Source organism: Eulemur rufifrons, chromosome 18, assembly GCF_041146395.1.
Source record: "Eulemur rufifrons isolate Redbay chromosome 18, OSU_ERuf_1, whole genome shotgun sequence".
In the NCBI taxonomy this organism is placed as follows: domain Eukaryota; kingdom Metazoa; phylum Chordata; class Mammalia; order Primates; family Lemuridae; genus Eulemur; species Eulemur rufifrons.
Window position 1 is genome coordinate 36,086,768 of NC_091000.1, and position 17,046 is coordinate 36,103,813.

Sequence of the window (17,046 nt, forward strand, 5' to 3'; positions counted from 1 at the left end):
GTAGTACATACTATATAAACATTTGACGATCAGTAACCAGATTAAAAGACTACATGTCACCAAGATTTTCTTATTTAAACCACTATCTATATACATCTTCTCAAGTACAGGGAAACAAAAAAAAGGGAAAAAAGTATTTTTATAATCCACCCAACCAGTAGCATCTAATCCATCACACACCACTAGGTTTCAGTGGAGAAAATGCTAAAATCCCTGACTTAATTTAATTTTAATCAAATTTATTCAGAAAATAAATAACAATATAAAAGCACAAGGGTTTCTAATGTGCCCAACAAAACTTACTTTATCAAAAAAATCCTAAACTTTGCTAAAATTTTAGATTTAAAAACTTTTTTATAGAAATCACTGATTTTAACTAACTCACCTGGTGATTCTCCTCCCACATCTGAGGCTTGAGCTGAATCTACTGAAGAAACCACACTAACGGTGTTGGTAGGTATACTTGTGGTAAGTGTAGAAGGTAAGACTGTTGATTTTTTGGTTGCAATGATGACACTTCTGTAATAAAAAAAAAAAAAAAAGAAGTAGATTGAAAAACACAAATGATCACTTGCATTACTTACATGAATTTCTGAATTTTGAAATAGAAACTAGGTAGCTAACTTATTCTGGTTTGGGGCTGTTTGTTTGTTTGTTTTGTTTTGAGACAAGGTCTCATTCTGTCACCCAGACTGGAGTGCAGTGGCGCAATCATAGCTCACTGCAGACTTAAACTCCTGGACTCAAGTGATCCTCCCACCTCGGCCTTCCTAGTAGGTACGACTACAGGCATACACCACCATGTCTAGTTACTTTTTTATTTTATTTTATTTTATTTTATTTTTAGAGATGGGGTCTCACTATGTTGCCCAGGCAGATCTCAAATTTCTGGGCTTAAGCAATCCTCCTACCACAGCCACCCAAAGTGCAGGGATTACAGGCATAAGCCACCATGCCCAGTCCCTTATTTTCTTTCTTATCTCTATTTTGATGTACAATTTAGAATTTCCTCCCAACATGAAATATCTATAATGTTATTCATATTTATCTGCATTTCAATTTTTTTAGAACAATGTCCTATGGAAATAGAACAATCCATTTTAACATTTAAACATATTCACTACAGTATTTTTTAAATTTAGGATCATCTTTAATAATCTAACAAATAAAATATAACCAAAAGTATATTAGAAAAGAAATGTTGGCACTCAGGTAGAAAAGTAACTTTTTCTTAACCTCAGAATTGAAGAAGAAAACTCAGGATGTTTCTAACAAGGATTTTAAAAACATTACTAATTTGAAATCATAAAACCTCAGAAATCTTATAAGGTAAAAAAAAAAAAAATGGAGATATAAACAATTTGCTAACATGTATACAACCCAAGTTTTTCTTTTTTAAATCCCAAAGAGTATATCCTTCAATAATATCATATGGAAAAACAATGAATAGGAGGAATAAACAGTAGATGCAAAAATGTCAAATAATCAAAGTTGTTTATCTTGTGTATCATTCAAACACAGGTATTTATGATATGCCAATTTCAATTAAAGTGTAATACTTTATACCAAAATAGTAACTAAAAGACCTTGTTAAGCATAACTTAAAAGGCATTTTTAATTGAATTTATCTCCATAAACATGCAAAACCCAGTTAATGAGGTAAAGAGGACAGCTGATATATAATGCACTCCCACAGCAGTGCTTACTTTTAATTACCTGGTGTTAACCATAAGCCTAAAGACTTCAACATTCAATTTATTTAATCACATCTTTTGTTGACAATACTGTAACTGCAAGCTGCAAGTATTCCCATAATAGCTTTAAAGTATTCAATTTCTAAACAAAGTTACTTAGGTACTTGATCCCAATAAATGCATTCAAAAGTAAAAAGTAATTCAAATATTTTAAAAATACATTTTGTTGTTATTTCAAAAAGAGATAACAAAGCAAAATAGGTTCCGTTTTACTTCAGTGCCTATCACGTGAGGGCAAACACTGTTGCCAATTAAATCAAGTTCTCTTGTGCTAGGCATAGCTTATTCAATGTACTTGGGGGTAGCTGGTGTCACATCATTATAAGGGTGACTGCCAATGTTAACTATACACTAAAAAATAGAAGCAACAGCCACCTGAGCCCCCAATCCAAAATGGTGTGTTTAAATCATGGCAGCTTATATCAGATGAAGATTATTGACTTAAGGGGGAGTAGATATGACCTGTGTGTGTATGCGTGTGTGCATGTGTGCCGGTGGTACATTCAAAAAACAATACAAAATGTAATTTGTATATTTCCTACTCTAGGGAGACATTTACAAACCTATTGCTTAAGAAAATCTCTATCCTCTAGCAACCTATTTTTTGAGGGGAAAGGAAGGCGAAATATGGAGAATGTACGTTCACATTTGTTCACAAAAGAAAGAACCAGCAAAATCTAGTTTAGTCATAATGAGTAAGGACTGACAGGAGAAATAGAAAATAATATTTAGAAAAATGAAATTGTTTTTTCTATAATCAAAATTTAAGATATATACCTACCTACCCTATGACCCAACAATTCCACTCTTAGGAATTTCCTCAAGAAAACATATGTCCACAAAAAATGTGCACAATAATGTTCACACAGGCATAATTTATAACAGCCCTAAACTGGAAACAGTAAATGTCCTTTATGCAGAAAAATAAACTTCTTAAAATAGTAGTATGCTTATGCAATGAAATATTATTCAGCCATAAAGGGAAACAAACTACTGATAAACATAACAACATGTATAAATCTCAAAACCATTATGCCGAATGAATGAAACCTTATACTAAAGAACACATGCTTTGTGTTTCTTTTAATATGAAGTTCTAAAACAAGCAAACCTAATCTATGCTAGGAAAAAAACTGAATAGTAACTGCCTCTGAGAAATGGGGACAGGGATTGGCTCAGAAGGGGAAACTTTCAAGACTGCTGATATCTTGATGAGGACGTTGTGTTACATAAGTATACAAATTTGTCAAATGGTATGCTTAAGACTTGTCCCTTTCATTATATGTAAATTTTACCTTAAAAAAACTATATTGCTCTCTAGTTAGAGAGCTGCATGCTGAAGTGTTTAGGAGTGAAGAGATGCCTATAACTCACTTTGAAATTCATCAAAAAATAAGACTGATTGACGGACATATGGAGAGTTACATGATGAAGTAAATAGGGCTAACAGCTGACTGTTGAATCTATATGATGGGTCTATGAGTGTTCACTGCACAATTCTTTCAACTTTTCTATATGATTGAACATTTTCATATATCTGGTAACAAAATTTATTGCAAATGTTCCATATATGCACAATCCCTAGTTATACAAGACATGGTTAATGAAACACAGCAAAAGAACTTGACTTCATTTCTAATCCTTTAGTCTCTTGCTGTTAATAATGCTTTCAGCCATGAATAATATCCATTCTTTTATTCAGTTCAGTAAATATTTACTGTCCAAGATCTTTGGCATATTCTCAGGAATAATACATCTAAAGTATGGCTTCCTACATAGATTTACTTTTAATCCAGCCTTCCTCACAAACTTCTGTAACTTCTCATAGTTCCTAAGCATGTTGTATCATTTCAAAACTCCAACCCTTTCTATATGCTCTTCTTCAGCCAAGATGCCTTCCTCTTAGTCCTGCTTAACAGCAAACCTCCCTCTTATCTTTCAAAACCTTGCTCAAAGGTAAGCCTTCCCAAGCTCCCAAAGTCAAAGTCGATAATGCGCTATTCTTTGTGCTCCCACAAAATCCTTTTATGTAATATAAAATTACAAATTCTAATAGCAGCTATGATTTATTAAGTACTGACAATATGCCAAGAATGATTATTTAATTCTCAAAACAATCCTAAGGTACATAATAACTTCCATTTAAAAAATTTAAAAAATAAAGCTCAGAAAGGTAAAGTTAACTTACCAAAGTAAATGGAAGAATTGCCCTGCAACCTAGGTTTGTCTAAAACCTAAAATCACAATGATCCAATTAAAAGGACAACAGGCAGTAGGAAAATTTTGAGATATTTTCATACTTTTTACCAACTATTTTCATTATTATAAAGTTTCAATGTAAATGACTAAAATCTTCAACAGAGGAGATCTTTAACTACAACTATGTTTATCTTGCTCTATATAAGTGTAAGTCTAATTTAGTAATAATGCACGTCCTAGTTTACAAAAATAATCCAGGAATTTTAACTTACCAGTACTTAAGAGTGATCATGCAGAAACTAAGAATTTAACATTATCTTTTGATACGAATCTTTGGAAAACACAAAGAAAATATAACATCCATTTGACAAAATTTTGAGAGCCTACATCCTAGGCAATGTTCTAGGGGATATTTCTGGCACCTTTCTCAGGCTACAGCTTAAGTTTCTACTTAAGAAACAAATTGAAATCCTTTTTAATGTTTAAGAAACAATTATCTGAACTTTTTATTTCTGCCATGAATTTTAACACAAAGTACTTAAAACTTTTTAGCATAAAGAAATTGGAAAGTAAATAACCAGTTATGCAAGCTAGTTTTTCAAGCTGTCAACTAAAAACTAAATATTAAAGAGATAAAATTATACTTATTATAGTTCATTTCTTTATGGACTCACTAACTTTAATGAATACTTAATATTTGTGAGGCACTATGCTAAAAAAATATGTGAATTATCTCATTTATATTTGTAACAACCCATGAGGTTAGCAGTACAAACTATCATTCCCATTTTACATACAAGAAAAATAATTTTCCTAAAGTCCCACACATAGCAAGTAAAAACACAGTTTTGGTTTTTTACCTGAACAAGGGAGACTACACTCTTTTGATGGTTTCTTTTAATTTATTAACAATAGTCAAATAGCAACAATGTCTTCAAGATCAGTAAAGTTCAGACATTCCATTACAGAATTATATCAGTTTCAAACATCACAAACCTTCACATAAATGCTATTTTATTTAACTTGCAAATAATTCACTAAAGGAGAAAACAGCATTTTACCTTACCACTTTAGTCCCTAAGGATCCAGTTGAAAAGCCAGACCAGCCCTTGAACTTTATCAAGATAAGTCCCTGGCATCCACTAATCACCACAGAGGATCTTCAAATTAGATAAGAGCAAGAATTTTGGCATGGGAATGAACACAAACACCTTTCTGTGCACAAAAGCCCACAACCTGGCAGCCTTTCAGCAAGGTTTCACTCATGTAGCTGTTACTCTAAACTTTCCAGCTATTGCTTGGAAGTTGATAATTCTTAAGATATGAGGAGAGTTGTGATTTCTGACACAGCATTCCTGAGATAAATACATGATCAGAGGGATGCTTTGAAATTCCCAAAGATCTTCCACTAGTCCATGACTGCATGAAAGTTTTTCAAAAGGTATCTCTAGCTAAGAAAAAGAGGGGTAAAAAACAGAGCAGTTTGCTTGCCATAAGATAATATACTTAACACATACCAGACATGTTAAGTTCCACAGAACATCCTGGAAAACGCTATCATCAAAATTGCCCTTTGTTTTCTATTTCAATAAACCCCTTAAAATGTATGACCTAAGCATAGTTTCCTAAATAAGTTCATAATCGACTTACTTAAGGCATCAGTAAAGCATAGATTTAATTTCTACACTATTTAAAAAGAAATAAATGCTATAATATATAAAATTTTGATCATTAATAAGGAAATCCCTTTCTTCAACTATAAGATATATTAAATTTAAAAATCTAGCCCCAGTTAAATATTTCTGAGTATTCAGTCCAACATTAACATAAATTCAGATTATAAAAATTAATATATCAAAAAAACATTGATCATTTATACTTCTTCCCATCCTCAAAATACAAATACAGCCATTATTATTAGCAGTTTGACATATACTTTTTTGAAGCACTTGTGAGCATATAAATTCCAAACTATTCTGCACACTGCTTTTTTCATTTAAAAATATATCTTCACTATAATTTTACGTCAATACATAGTGTTCTGTCCTCTTTAATGGCTGCATAGTATTTACTCTATGTATTAAAAAAACACACATGTAACCAATCATTCATAGATCGGCAACTATACAACCAATTTTTCACTATTCCAAAACAATGTTACTATGAAATGCAGCATAGTACATCAGCCAAAGGACAAGTTCTAGAGTCAGACAGCCTAGGATCAAATTTTAGCTCCACCATTTACCAGCATAAGACCACAAGCTATTACTTAATTTCTCTGTGTCTCAGTTTCTTCATGTTTAAAGTAGGGACAAAAAAGTTATCTATCTACCTATCTAAATAATGCATTTAGAATAGAACTTCACAGAGTAAAAGTTTAATACATATTAGATTAATTACGAAATTCCTCTTGCGAAAAACACTTATGTATTTCTTCTGTATAAACATTCAGAAGTCGAATTAAGTTTACATATATTAATTTTTTATTAATACTGCCAATTTGTCCTCCAATAAATTGTAGCAATACAACAGGACAAAAATGTTTCTTCATATCCTAATTAATACTAGGTATGATTTCTTAAATCTCTGCTCATCAATTTGGGAGAAATTATCTTGTGATTATTTTAATATGCATTTCCTTCTCTATTAGTGATACATGTCATCTTTATATATTTGCATATTAACAATATTTCTTCTTATATGAACTACCTGTTCCTATCATTTGTCTATTTTTCTACAGTAGTCATTTTATTGATTTGTTAATATTATATATCTATATATGTACTGGGAATATAACCTTTTATCTCTAATACATATTCCAAATATTTACTGCCTGTACATATACACACACACACACAAGAAAGCAGTGGTTACTAAACGTCTCATTAAATATGATGGCAAAGTTTACATTTATTGAGTGATTTCTTCATGCTAAGTACACAAAGATTAATTTCATTTGTCACTATCATTTCACATCAATACACTGTACTGCCTTTTTTCTCTTTAAAGACTGTATAGGCTAGCATGGTGGCTCACACCTGTAATCCCAGCACTTTGGGAGGCTGAGGCGGGAGGATTGCTTGAGCCCAGGAGTTCGAGGCCAGCCTGGACAACATAGCAAGAACACATCCCCCATCTCTATAAAAAAATAAGAAAAATTAGCCAGGTGTGATGGTGTGCACCTATAGTCCCTGCTACTTCGGAAGCAGCAGCAGGAGAATCACTTGGGCCCAGAAGTTGGAGGCTGCATTAAGTAATGAGTCCCCTCACTACATTCCAGCCTGGGTGACAAAGCAAGACCCTGTCTCCCAAAAAAAAAAAAAAAAAAAAAAAACCAACAAACAAACCTGTATAGTATTACACAGTTTAGAAATGACAGTTTAGAGAGGAGGAAATTTGTCCAAATTCACTACTAAATGACAGAGCCAGAACTAAAACCAAGTTTTGTCTGATTTATAGATAATAGTTTAATTCCTATTATTATAAAACCTATTTTTAAAAAACAATAAAACAAAAAGACATTTGAATCTAGCAGCCACTAAATTTATCTTACATTACATATATTTAATATGCCTTTTACCTACAATTCAGATTCTGTCAATTTCATCACTCCAGGGCACTGACCTAAGCTTTAAGTAGATGGAGAAGGCACAAGATGATAGAGGATGATGGCAAAAAGGTTCTCCACCAAATTTACATATTCCTTATGTTCTTTCAGAAAATCTTAATTACCATAAATGATTTTAATAAGCTTCAATATCTACTGGGCCAACCCACAGAAGGTCTAAAGTACAAAACTCTAGGAGATGAAAAGAAATAAAGGAAAGAGACACAAAAAAATAAACAACCTGAAAGTGGGAAAAGACTAAATAACTAAAAAAGATATTACTGCATAGTCCAAAAATGAACATGAATAACAATAAAACAGATTCAAGAAAAGGTTAAACTATGACAAGAACATGTCAAAACAAAACAGAAGCCAACTAGAAGTGAATCCCATTGGCAAAAATCAGAGACAATATGAGCACCAACATAAATAATAAGGGATTTTACATTGCATAAAATAGGAAACCATAAGACCAATAGTGAATACTGAAAATATGATAACGATAATAGAATTTTATAGTATCTCTTCACAAGGAGTACCTTGATAGTAAAGAAATATACAAAATACCATTTTAATAAGTGGTCAGAGTGAACATGATCAGTTATGAGATAAAACCATGTACCACTTGATAGGATACAAGAAGAAGAAATAGGGTCCCTTCTGTGATACTTCTGCCAAAAATGCATTAACCTGAATCTTACCCTGAGGAAACATTAGACAAATCTGAACTGGGGGATTTTCTAAAAAATAGCTGGGCTATAATCTTCTAAAGTGAAAAGATTATTAAACTCAAGGAACGACGAGAAACTATTTTTCCACGCTGAAAGAGAATAAAGAGATGCAATTAAACATTTAATTATAATCTAGATCCTTATACTGTAAAGTTCCTTATTGAAACAATAAAATCAATCAAAATATTGATTTTTTTAAAAAATAATATATTTCATAACTCTAATACATGTCTCATGGGTAAAATTTCAAGAAATTTAATAATATATAAAGAAAATGCTCAGGCAAATTAGCAAAAGGTTTCTGAAGGCAGAAGAATCACAAAATCAAGAATCTGTAATCAGCTTTCAGGGCTCTGAACACCTTGCTGAATTCCAAGTTTGTTGGAATCCACAGATTCCTACTCTTTCCCCTCCTCCCCTCACAAAGGCTGGCATGGTACTGGCAGGAAAGTAGCCATTTGTAACTACAAGTGAATTTTAAGTTGTAACGAAGAAAACCCCAAGCATTAATTAATTAGCATACAACTTGCCAATGCAATATTAAAATTATATTTTAAAATTATCTTAGTGGTATGTTAATAAATAAAAATGTGAAATGGTGTGTAAACCACACAACAAAAAATATGCTTCTATGGCCAGGCACAGTGGCTCACACCTATAATCACAGCACTTTGGGAGGCCAAGCCAGGAAAATAGCCTGAGCCTAGAAGCTCAAGACCAGCCTGCGCAGCATAATGAGACCCCATCTCTACAAAATAAAAAATAAAAATAAATTAGCTGGGAAAGGTGGTGCACACCTGTAGTCCCAGCTACTCAGGAGGGTGAGGCAGGAGGATCACTTGAGCCCAGGAGTCTGAGGTTGCAGTGACCTATGATGAAGCCACTGTACTCTAACCTGGGCAACAGGGTGAGACCCAGTTTGGAAAAAAAAACAAAAACTTGTAATTTTCATATACTAGATCAAAACTTTCCTTTTTAAACTTGAAGCTTCAAAACTTAGGAGAGTTAAATTGAACTCCTGTTATCCTTTTAGCTTTATAATTTACAAATGTAGCTGACCCTTGAAAAACACAAGTTTGAACTACATGGGTACACTTAACCATAGATCTTTGTAAATATTAATAAATATATTGGAAAATTTTTGGAGATCTGCAACAATTTAAAAAAGCTCACTAACTGTGTAGGCTAGAAATAACAAAAAAAATTAAGAAAATGTTACGTATGTCATGAATACATAAAACATGTGATTCAAGTCTATTTTTACCATTTACTACCTTAAAACATATACAAATCCATTATAAAAAGTTAAAATTTAAGAGGCGGCTTCAAGATTGCTGACTAGAGGCACTTGCCTCCTCTACAAAGGAGGACCAAATCAGCCAGTACATCATCACACATGAAATAGAGCCCATAAGAGAAAACACTGGAATTCAGCAGGAAAGTGACAAGAAACCTCTGATACACTGAAAGAAAGGGAAGCAAAGTCGCCAGCCTGGCTGGTTTCTACCTGAAGCCAGGAGAAATTCCCCGGTACAGCGAAAAAGCAAGCAAGAGATCCCCAGTGGTCCGCATTCCCACTGCAAACTCCTACAAGAAGAGTCCCTTGGTTGGTGCAGGCCTGAGACTACTATAGAAAGTTGCCTGGACTCCACATGACAACATTGTTCCAGAGAAGGACTTTGGACAGGGTCCCACACACCACCTAAGATGGAAGCAGCTACAGCATGGTGCCATTTTGAGAGCTCAGACCCCATCAGAATACATCCTTCCATGGGACCCAACAGCCTATGTATCCCTGGAGCCCCACTGACATATGCCTATGATGACCCAGAGGCTGCAGTGTCACAAACTATCAGACCCAGCAGTGTGGCTGGTTTGCCAGTGTCCTACACCCCAGAGAATGGGTGGTGCAGCACACCAGGGAGGTTGTACCAAAGCTCCCCAGAACCTGAAAGCCACCTGCCTAAGGTCATTGCCATTGATAGCACCTCACTCCTCCATCCCCAGCAAAAGAGCTGACACACAACTGCAAATGGTGGAAGAAGGATTGGTGCCACATAAAAACATTTTTAGAGAAATGAAAAAGCAAAAAAATCAAACAGAAATTATGATGTATTTCCATAAAGTTACACTGAGTGTTCCTGATTCTCCTACCTCCCCTTCCAGCTCCTCCATCTCTTCTGCCGCTGCCACCCCCGAGACAGCAAGACCAACCCCTCCTCTCCCTTCATCTCCTCAGCCTATTCAACGTGAAGATGAGGAGGGTGAAGAACTTTATGATGATTCACTTCCACTTAATGTACAGCAAATATATTTTCTCTTCCATATGATTTTCTTAATAACATTTTCTTTTCTCTAACTTTAATGTAAAAATGGTGTATATAATACACATAACACATAAAATATGCATTAATCGACGTTTTATGTTATTGGTGGCTTCCAGTCAACACAGGCTATCAATAGTTAAGTTCTGGGGCAGTGAAAAGTTACACATGTTTTTTCGACTGGGCAGGGGGTCAGCACTACTAACCCATACATTGTTCAAGTGTCAACTATATAAGCATAACAAAACAAAAAACCATGTACAGTACCTGTCAAAAGATCTGAACTGCACAGGCTGTTCAACAGATAGATCACCAAGAGCTCCAAGACAGGCTGGTGGCAGAAGGGCAGGATCCACTGTGACTCCATCTGCTGGTACGTTAACCAAGCTTCGAAGAATGTCTTTCACATTGACATTTTTTGAAACTGGAACTGATGGTGTAGCTTTAGTATCCAGTTCATTTCCTCCATCACTTTTGGTTTCCTGAGCTTTATTGACTTCTAAAGAAAGAGTGCATAGCACCTCACTGATTGCGTCTGGGCCTGCACTGACACTAGCAGGTGCTGTATGAGGAGTTACATCCATATTGTTTCCTAAACCAGTAGCTGTTTCTTCCCCAATGCCTGAGTCCCTCCTTCGAGCAGATGATGTGCTTTCAGATTCTTCTGCCGATGCTGGAGTTAGAGGGCTGCATGCTGCTGGTATGTTTTCTACATGGTACCCAGGAACAGAAGAAATGAACAAAAAAAATGTAGAACTAATTTTAAAAATACATATTCAGTCCTAATAGATGGCTATTTACTATGTTAAATTATAAAATATGTCATGTTGTAAAAGCAAAAACTAATTTATAAAATGTACTGAGCAAATACACCTATAATCAAATAGATGGTATAATAAACAAATAATGAAATACTTGCAAAAACCCTCCAAACTAATCATGACATACCAACAGGTAGCAACACAAGGTTGAAAGCCATTGGCCTATAAGAAAGTAAAAACCTCTATCTCAAGCATGCTTGCTACAGCTGGAAAACTTGTTACACCTCTTACATGTATGAATAATTCAATGATCCTTAAAATCCACTATAACAAAGAACATCCCCTTTGCTCTCTGTCACCGCCTCCAATCAGGCTTTCAACCCATTCCAACAAAAAAGCTCTTAACAAGGTGACCAAAAACCTACATCTTGCTAAATCTTACAGGTCAGTTCTCAATTCTAACAGCACTTCACATAACAGCAGCAGCTGATTATACCCTCCAACTAGATAACACTTTCTTCATGTGGCTTGTAGGACATCATGATCTTTTGGTTTTCCTTCTACCACCACACTGGTTGTTCCTTCTTAACATTCTTAATTTCTTCTTCTCCCTGATTTCTTAAGTCGGAGGGACTCAATCCTTGGTCCTCTTATCTTCTCTATCTACATTTATTCCCTTAGTGATCTCATTCACTCTCCAAGTTTTAAATGCCACTACAACTCTCCACCTCAAATAAAAAAAAGAAAAAGTCAGACTGTTACATATAACTGCAACCCTATATCTTCTCTTAAAGGTCTAAAAGATACCTCAAACTCAATATACTGAAAACTGAATTTCTTATCTTTTTATCTTTCCCTGAAAATCTGTTTCACCTTCAGTTTAACCCATGGTACCTTGTGCCTTGTAATCATTCTAGACTACTGTTTCTCTTTAACATAAACCACATCTGATGTTTAAAAATCCTGTTTTCTCTATCACCCAAATATACCAAGACTCTGACTGCTTCTTACCATCTCTAGAGTCATCATCCTTATCCATCCCACCATCACCTCTTGCTTAGATTACTGACAATATCCTCCTAACTGGTTGTGGAAGATGGTTACTATAATGATCTAACTGCCCCATGCCTCCTGGTATTCACCCCCGCAAGAAGTGTTTGAATCTGTTCTGGATCTAACTTACTTTAATCAACAGAATGTGGCAGAAGTAGCACTGGTATTAAGTAGCCCAAGTTTTAAGAAGGTCTGGCAGCTTTTGTATTCCCAGAACACCTGAACATCTCTATAAGAAATATAGCTGATTTCTGATCTACCTTCCTGAAGAGAACATGTGAGAGGCCATATGGAGACAGAGGCCCTTCAAACTACTGGAAGAAAACAGGAATTCAGTTGAGAGCAAGTGTCAAGGCCCCAAACATATAACCACAGCTCAGTTGTTTCAGTCAGTCCCAGTTCTTGGAGCCACCCCCACTTAGGCACTAGATAAATGTGCCATAAGCTAGAAAAGCCATATTAGACTTTCCAGCTGCAGGAAACAGGAATAAACTATACCCACCGTCCAAATCTAACTCACAGAATCATGAAAATGAGATTAAAATAGTGGTGGTCTTAAGCTTCAAGGTAATGTATCATACGGCAATACATAACTAAAACACTGGCTTTCCTTGCCCTCTGTTCAGTTTTTTCTTTTCTTTAGCACTTTTACCACCTTCTAAAATACAATTTGTTTATTACATGTACTTATTTTCTATCTCCTCCTGCTAGACTATAAACTCATAGGGCAAAGATTGTTTTTTCTGTTTTGTTCATGAATATTCCCAAATACCTATTAGGTACTGAATGAATATTGATTAAATAATAAATGGCCTCCTTTGAGTGGTAGCTACTTCTATAACTGCAATAGTTACTTATCTAACTACATTTCTATAACTCACAGCTACTTTTAAAACTCCAATTATTACAGTTAATTGTTAATAAGTCTATCTCTCATAAGAGAATATGAGTTAGTTATTCTTCACAACAAATGCTGAAGTCAATAAAAATTTACAACCCTTTATTTGTAAAGGATATCAATTTTTGACTTCCAATTAAATGGTTCATTTAAAAGAACAAAAATTATCTTCCAATTAATTACATACTTAAAAGAAATTAATATATTTAGTTATTAATAAAAATAAATATATGCTCTTGTTTTACATACACATAAATGGATTTAAATTCCAGAATCAATATTTAAATTATCATAAGTTGGTTAGATTTTGCTTGAACTTTGGGTACAGGGGAAACTTACCAGGGAGTGATATATTCCCATTTTCACCGCCAGTGTCCTTCAATGACTGGCTATGCCGTTCATTTTGGGGTTCCAAAATGTCTCTGTACTTGGAGACCATAAGAACAGAGATAAAGTATACAACTGCCAAGGCTAAAAATTGAGCTTGTTTGCTATCCTCCTGGGAAAAGATAAAAATTGTTGATCATGCCACCATTTAATAACATGATTTAATTTTCTTTTATGTCATAATATTTAAAAATAAAAGATGTACACAAATATTTCAATACATAACTATAATATAGAAATAAATTATTATTTACATAAATTTATTAATAAAGTCACCTGAACAAAGATTAGGCAAAGATTCTTGGAAAAATATCTTTACATGAGAAGTTTTATACTTGAAAAACATGGAAAGAGAGAAAATAGCTCATTTTTTAAAAGTAGCACAATATAAAGAGATATGTCTTAATATACGTTATAAGAGTAATCAAATAGTCATTATAAGTATGAGAATAACTGATTATTTTTACTTCTAATCATAAAATTAAGATATGTAAACTACCCCATTGACAACTGTGCTAAAAGACATACATCCAGGAGAAAAAATTGAGGCTATCAGACACAGAACGGGATTGCCAAAAAAATTATTGAGAGTATTTTTAACAATACAGACAACCACATGAAAACATAGTGTTTGCCAGAGAGAAAAAAACAAACTAGACTGACTTCTTGAAAGGAATCGGATTCTATACTAGCCCTACAGTCACCTATGTATCTGTACATTATTAACCTCTTCATCTAGTCAAATTCTCCATCTTCAAGGGGATCCTACCCACATAACTATTCCAATAACTTTTCAAAACAAATTTGAACTTATTTAAAGAAAAAACTCAAATCTGTAAATCAAATCCAGAAAATTAAAGACACCTCAATTAGAAGGTAAGAAGAATTACAAAGTTATGGGACAATAGACTCAGAACCTGCCCAACGAAAGAAAATGAGGAGAGAAGAAAGCAACATTGGTCCCAAAATGGACCACAGTCAAAGGGTTCCATGGGAAAAAAAGTTGACGGTTTCTTAATTAAAGGAATAATAACAGGTTATTAAAGAACTGAGATATAGGGAAGTAGTATAGCCTTGTGATTAAATCAAAATTTCAAAAATCATAGCCTGAGAACAAGCAAGACCTTGTCTCTACAAAAAATAGAAAAATTAGCCAGGCATGGTGATATACATCTGCAGTTCCCAACTACTCCAGAGACTGAGGCAAGAGGGTCTCTTGAGCCCAGGACTTTGAGGTTGCATGAGCTAAGATGACACCACTGCACTCTAGCCCCGGGTGACACAGTGCAGTCCTGTCTCAAAAAAAGAAAAAAATAGTAATTTAAGAATCAAATTGCCTAGGTCCTGAACTCACTTCCACCTCTTACTAATTATATGATCTTAAGCACAATAACCAAATATGACTATCTTCCTCATAAGATTGCTGTGAGAATTAAATGTGACAATACATATAGAACATCCAGTATTATGCTTAACACACAGTAAGCATTCAATAACTATTTAGTAGTGATAGTACCCCAAATTCTATACATATACAAAAACCCAGTCAAGAACTCAAGAAAGCACTAAACTACTAGAGAAAGAAGAAAGGGACAAATAAAAATTGAGATTATAAAGTTCATAAGGAATATATATTTTATATTTAGAGCACAGAATACTAAATGTACAGTAAGTGTTCAACAAATATTTATTAATGATAATATTCCAAATGCTGGTAAGTAGAATTACAAAATGATTTTTATTTTCATCCTTATACTTGCTATATGACTTTAAAATTCTACATGAAAATCTGTTATATTCTATATCAAAATCATCTAAAACAGAACTGGTTTTTCATCTTTAAAAAATTAACAACACCATACTGAGGGCAACATTTCATTGTGTACCTTTTTATCACGTTAGTATACCTTTGAGGGAAAAATATCCAACATTTAGTAAAATAATATGCCATTCAGAAGTTGAACATTTCATTACATTCGGAGCATGGATTCTGGAGTTTTCAGACTGCTGGGTTTGAATCCTGACTCTCATCATTTACTAGCAACATTACCCTGGACAAATAACTCAAGCTTTATGTGCCTCAGATTCTTCATCTATAAAGTGGTAATTACAAAGGTACATAGCTCAAGAACCTGTTGTACTTAATGAGTATATGTTAATATAAAATACTTATGTACTCACTATATAATAATGCATTATTCTTCTTGGTATCATTACTCTGATCTATCAGCTCCCACTATATAGTAATCCTTCATAATATTCAAAGATTCTAAAATCATTGTCAAAAGAAATTGTTTCTAGGGCTCCCTATCACTACCGGACTATTTTATATCACAAACAGTTTTTACTCTCAACACTTGGGCCTAAGAGGAAATATGTATCAAATGAGAGAGCATGTGAAAGAAATACTGTGACTTACTATGTCTCTGAAAACAACAGCCCTAAGTCGATTAATGTCCATGTCTTGTAGAAGCCGATCAAGATCTCTTACTGGAGATATACCACCCAACACAATGTCCACTGGACTCTATTTAAGATTAAAAAAAATAATAATAATAAATATATATGTACGTGTATGTATATATATGTAACACAAACACGCATTACACAGATTTTTTAAAAAAATAAACATTTTCCAAGAACCAGAAAAGTAGAGCTGTAACATTTCTTTTCCTACTTTGTTCCTGCATGTATGTCTACTTTTTGGGGGGAGTAGGTGAAAAGAGAGTCATGCAGGAAAAATTGACATATTTGAACGAAAAGGTATCACAGAAACAAGAAAAGTAAACATTTGGAAAACTAGACAAGATTAAGTATAAACAAATCTTTACTGGATATTTAAACACAAATATTTGAATGTTATGTCCACAGTCTAAAATAACTATTTTAGGATCTCTGTCAGATTTATTTAACTTTATGTCAAAATGAACAAGTAATTTAAGATCTTAATTGTAAATAAGAGTATGCTTTTTAAAAATATAATTATACTGTCTACTTACCTTTGCTGCAGATTTCCCCAAGGAAATAAGGCTTTGCATTGTTTTCAAACCTTTGTCTCCCCTAATTTTCAGTTGCATGTGCTGTTGACACTCTAAGCAATTCCTTACTGCTACTGCACACACTATAATGTAAAGAAAAGATTGGGAACGAAAAGAAAATTACATTTAAGATTATGGAACAGATAAAAATCATCTATACAATATGATTTACAGAAGATATTATTCAAAATAGATTACTTTTGGCAAATTCCTAAAATGTCCCTAGATTTTATCACCTATTTGTTGTCTGATATTGTTAGCTTCCCTGTTATGGCCTGGTTAAGATCTCAGCAG

The 17,046-nt window shown here is 33.8% G+C and overlaps 1 protein-coding gene across 2 annotated transcripts in view; it reads right to left on the minus strand.

Moving 5' to 3' along the window:
• LRBA (LPS responsive beige-like anchor protein) overlaps positions 1–17,046 on the minus strand; it is a 637,829-nt gene that overhangs the window by 477,121 nt on the left and 143,662 nt on the right. For both annotated transcript variants that reach the window (XM_069493475.1, XM_069493474.1), the window contains 5 exons: positions 16,714–16,835; positions 16,134–16,241; positions 13,667–13,826; positions 10,883–11,324; positions 386–519 (listed from right to left, as the gene is read on the minus strand). In XM_069493475.1, the coding sequence (XP_069349576.1) occupies positions 386–519; positions 10,883–11,324; positions 13,667–13,826; positions 16,134–16,241; positions 16,714–16,835 (966 nt within the window). The remainder of the gene's footprint in view (positions 1–385; positions 520–10,882; positions 11,325–13,666; positions 13,827–16,133; positions 16,242–16,713; positions 16,836–17,046) is intronic.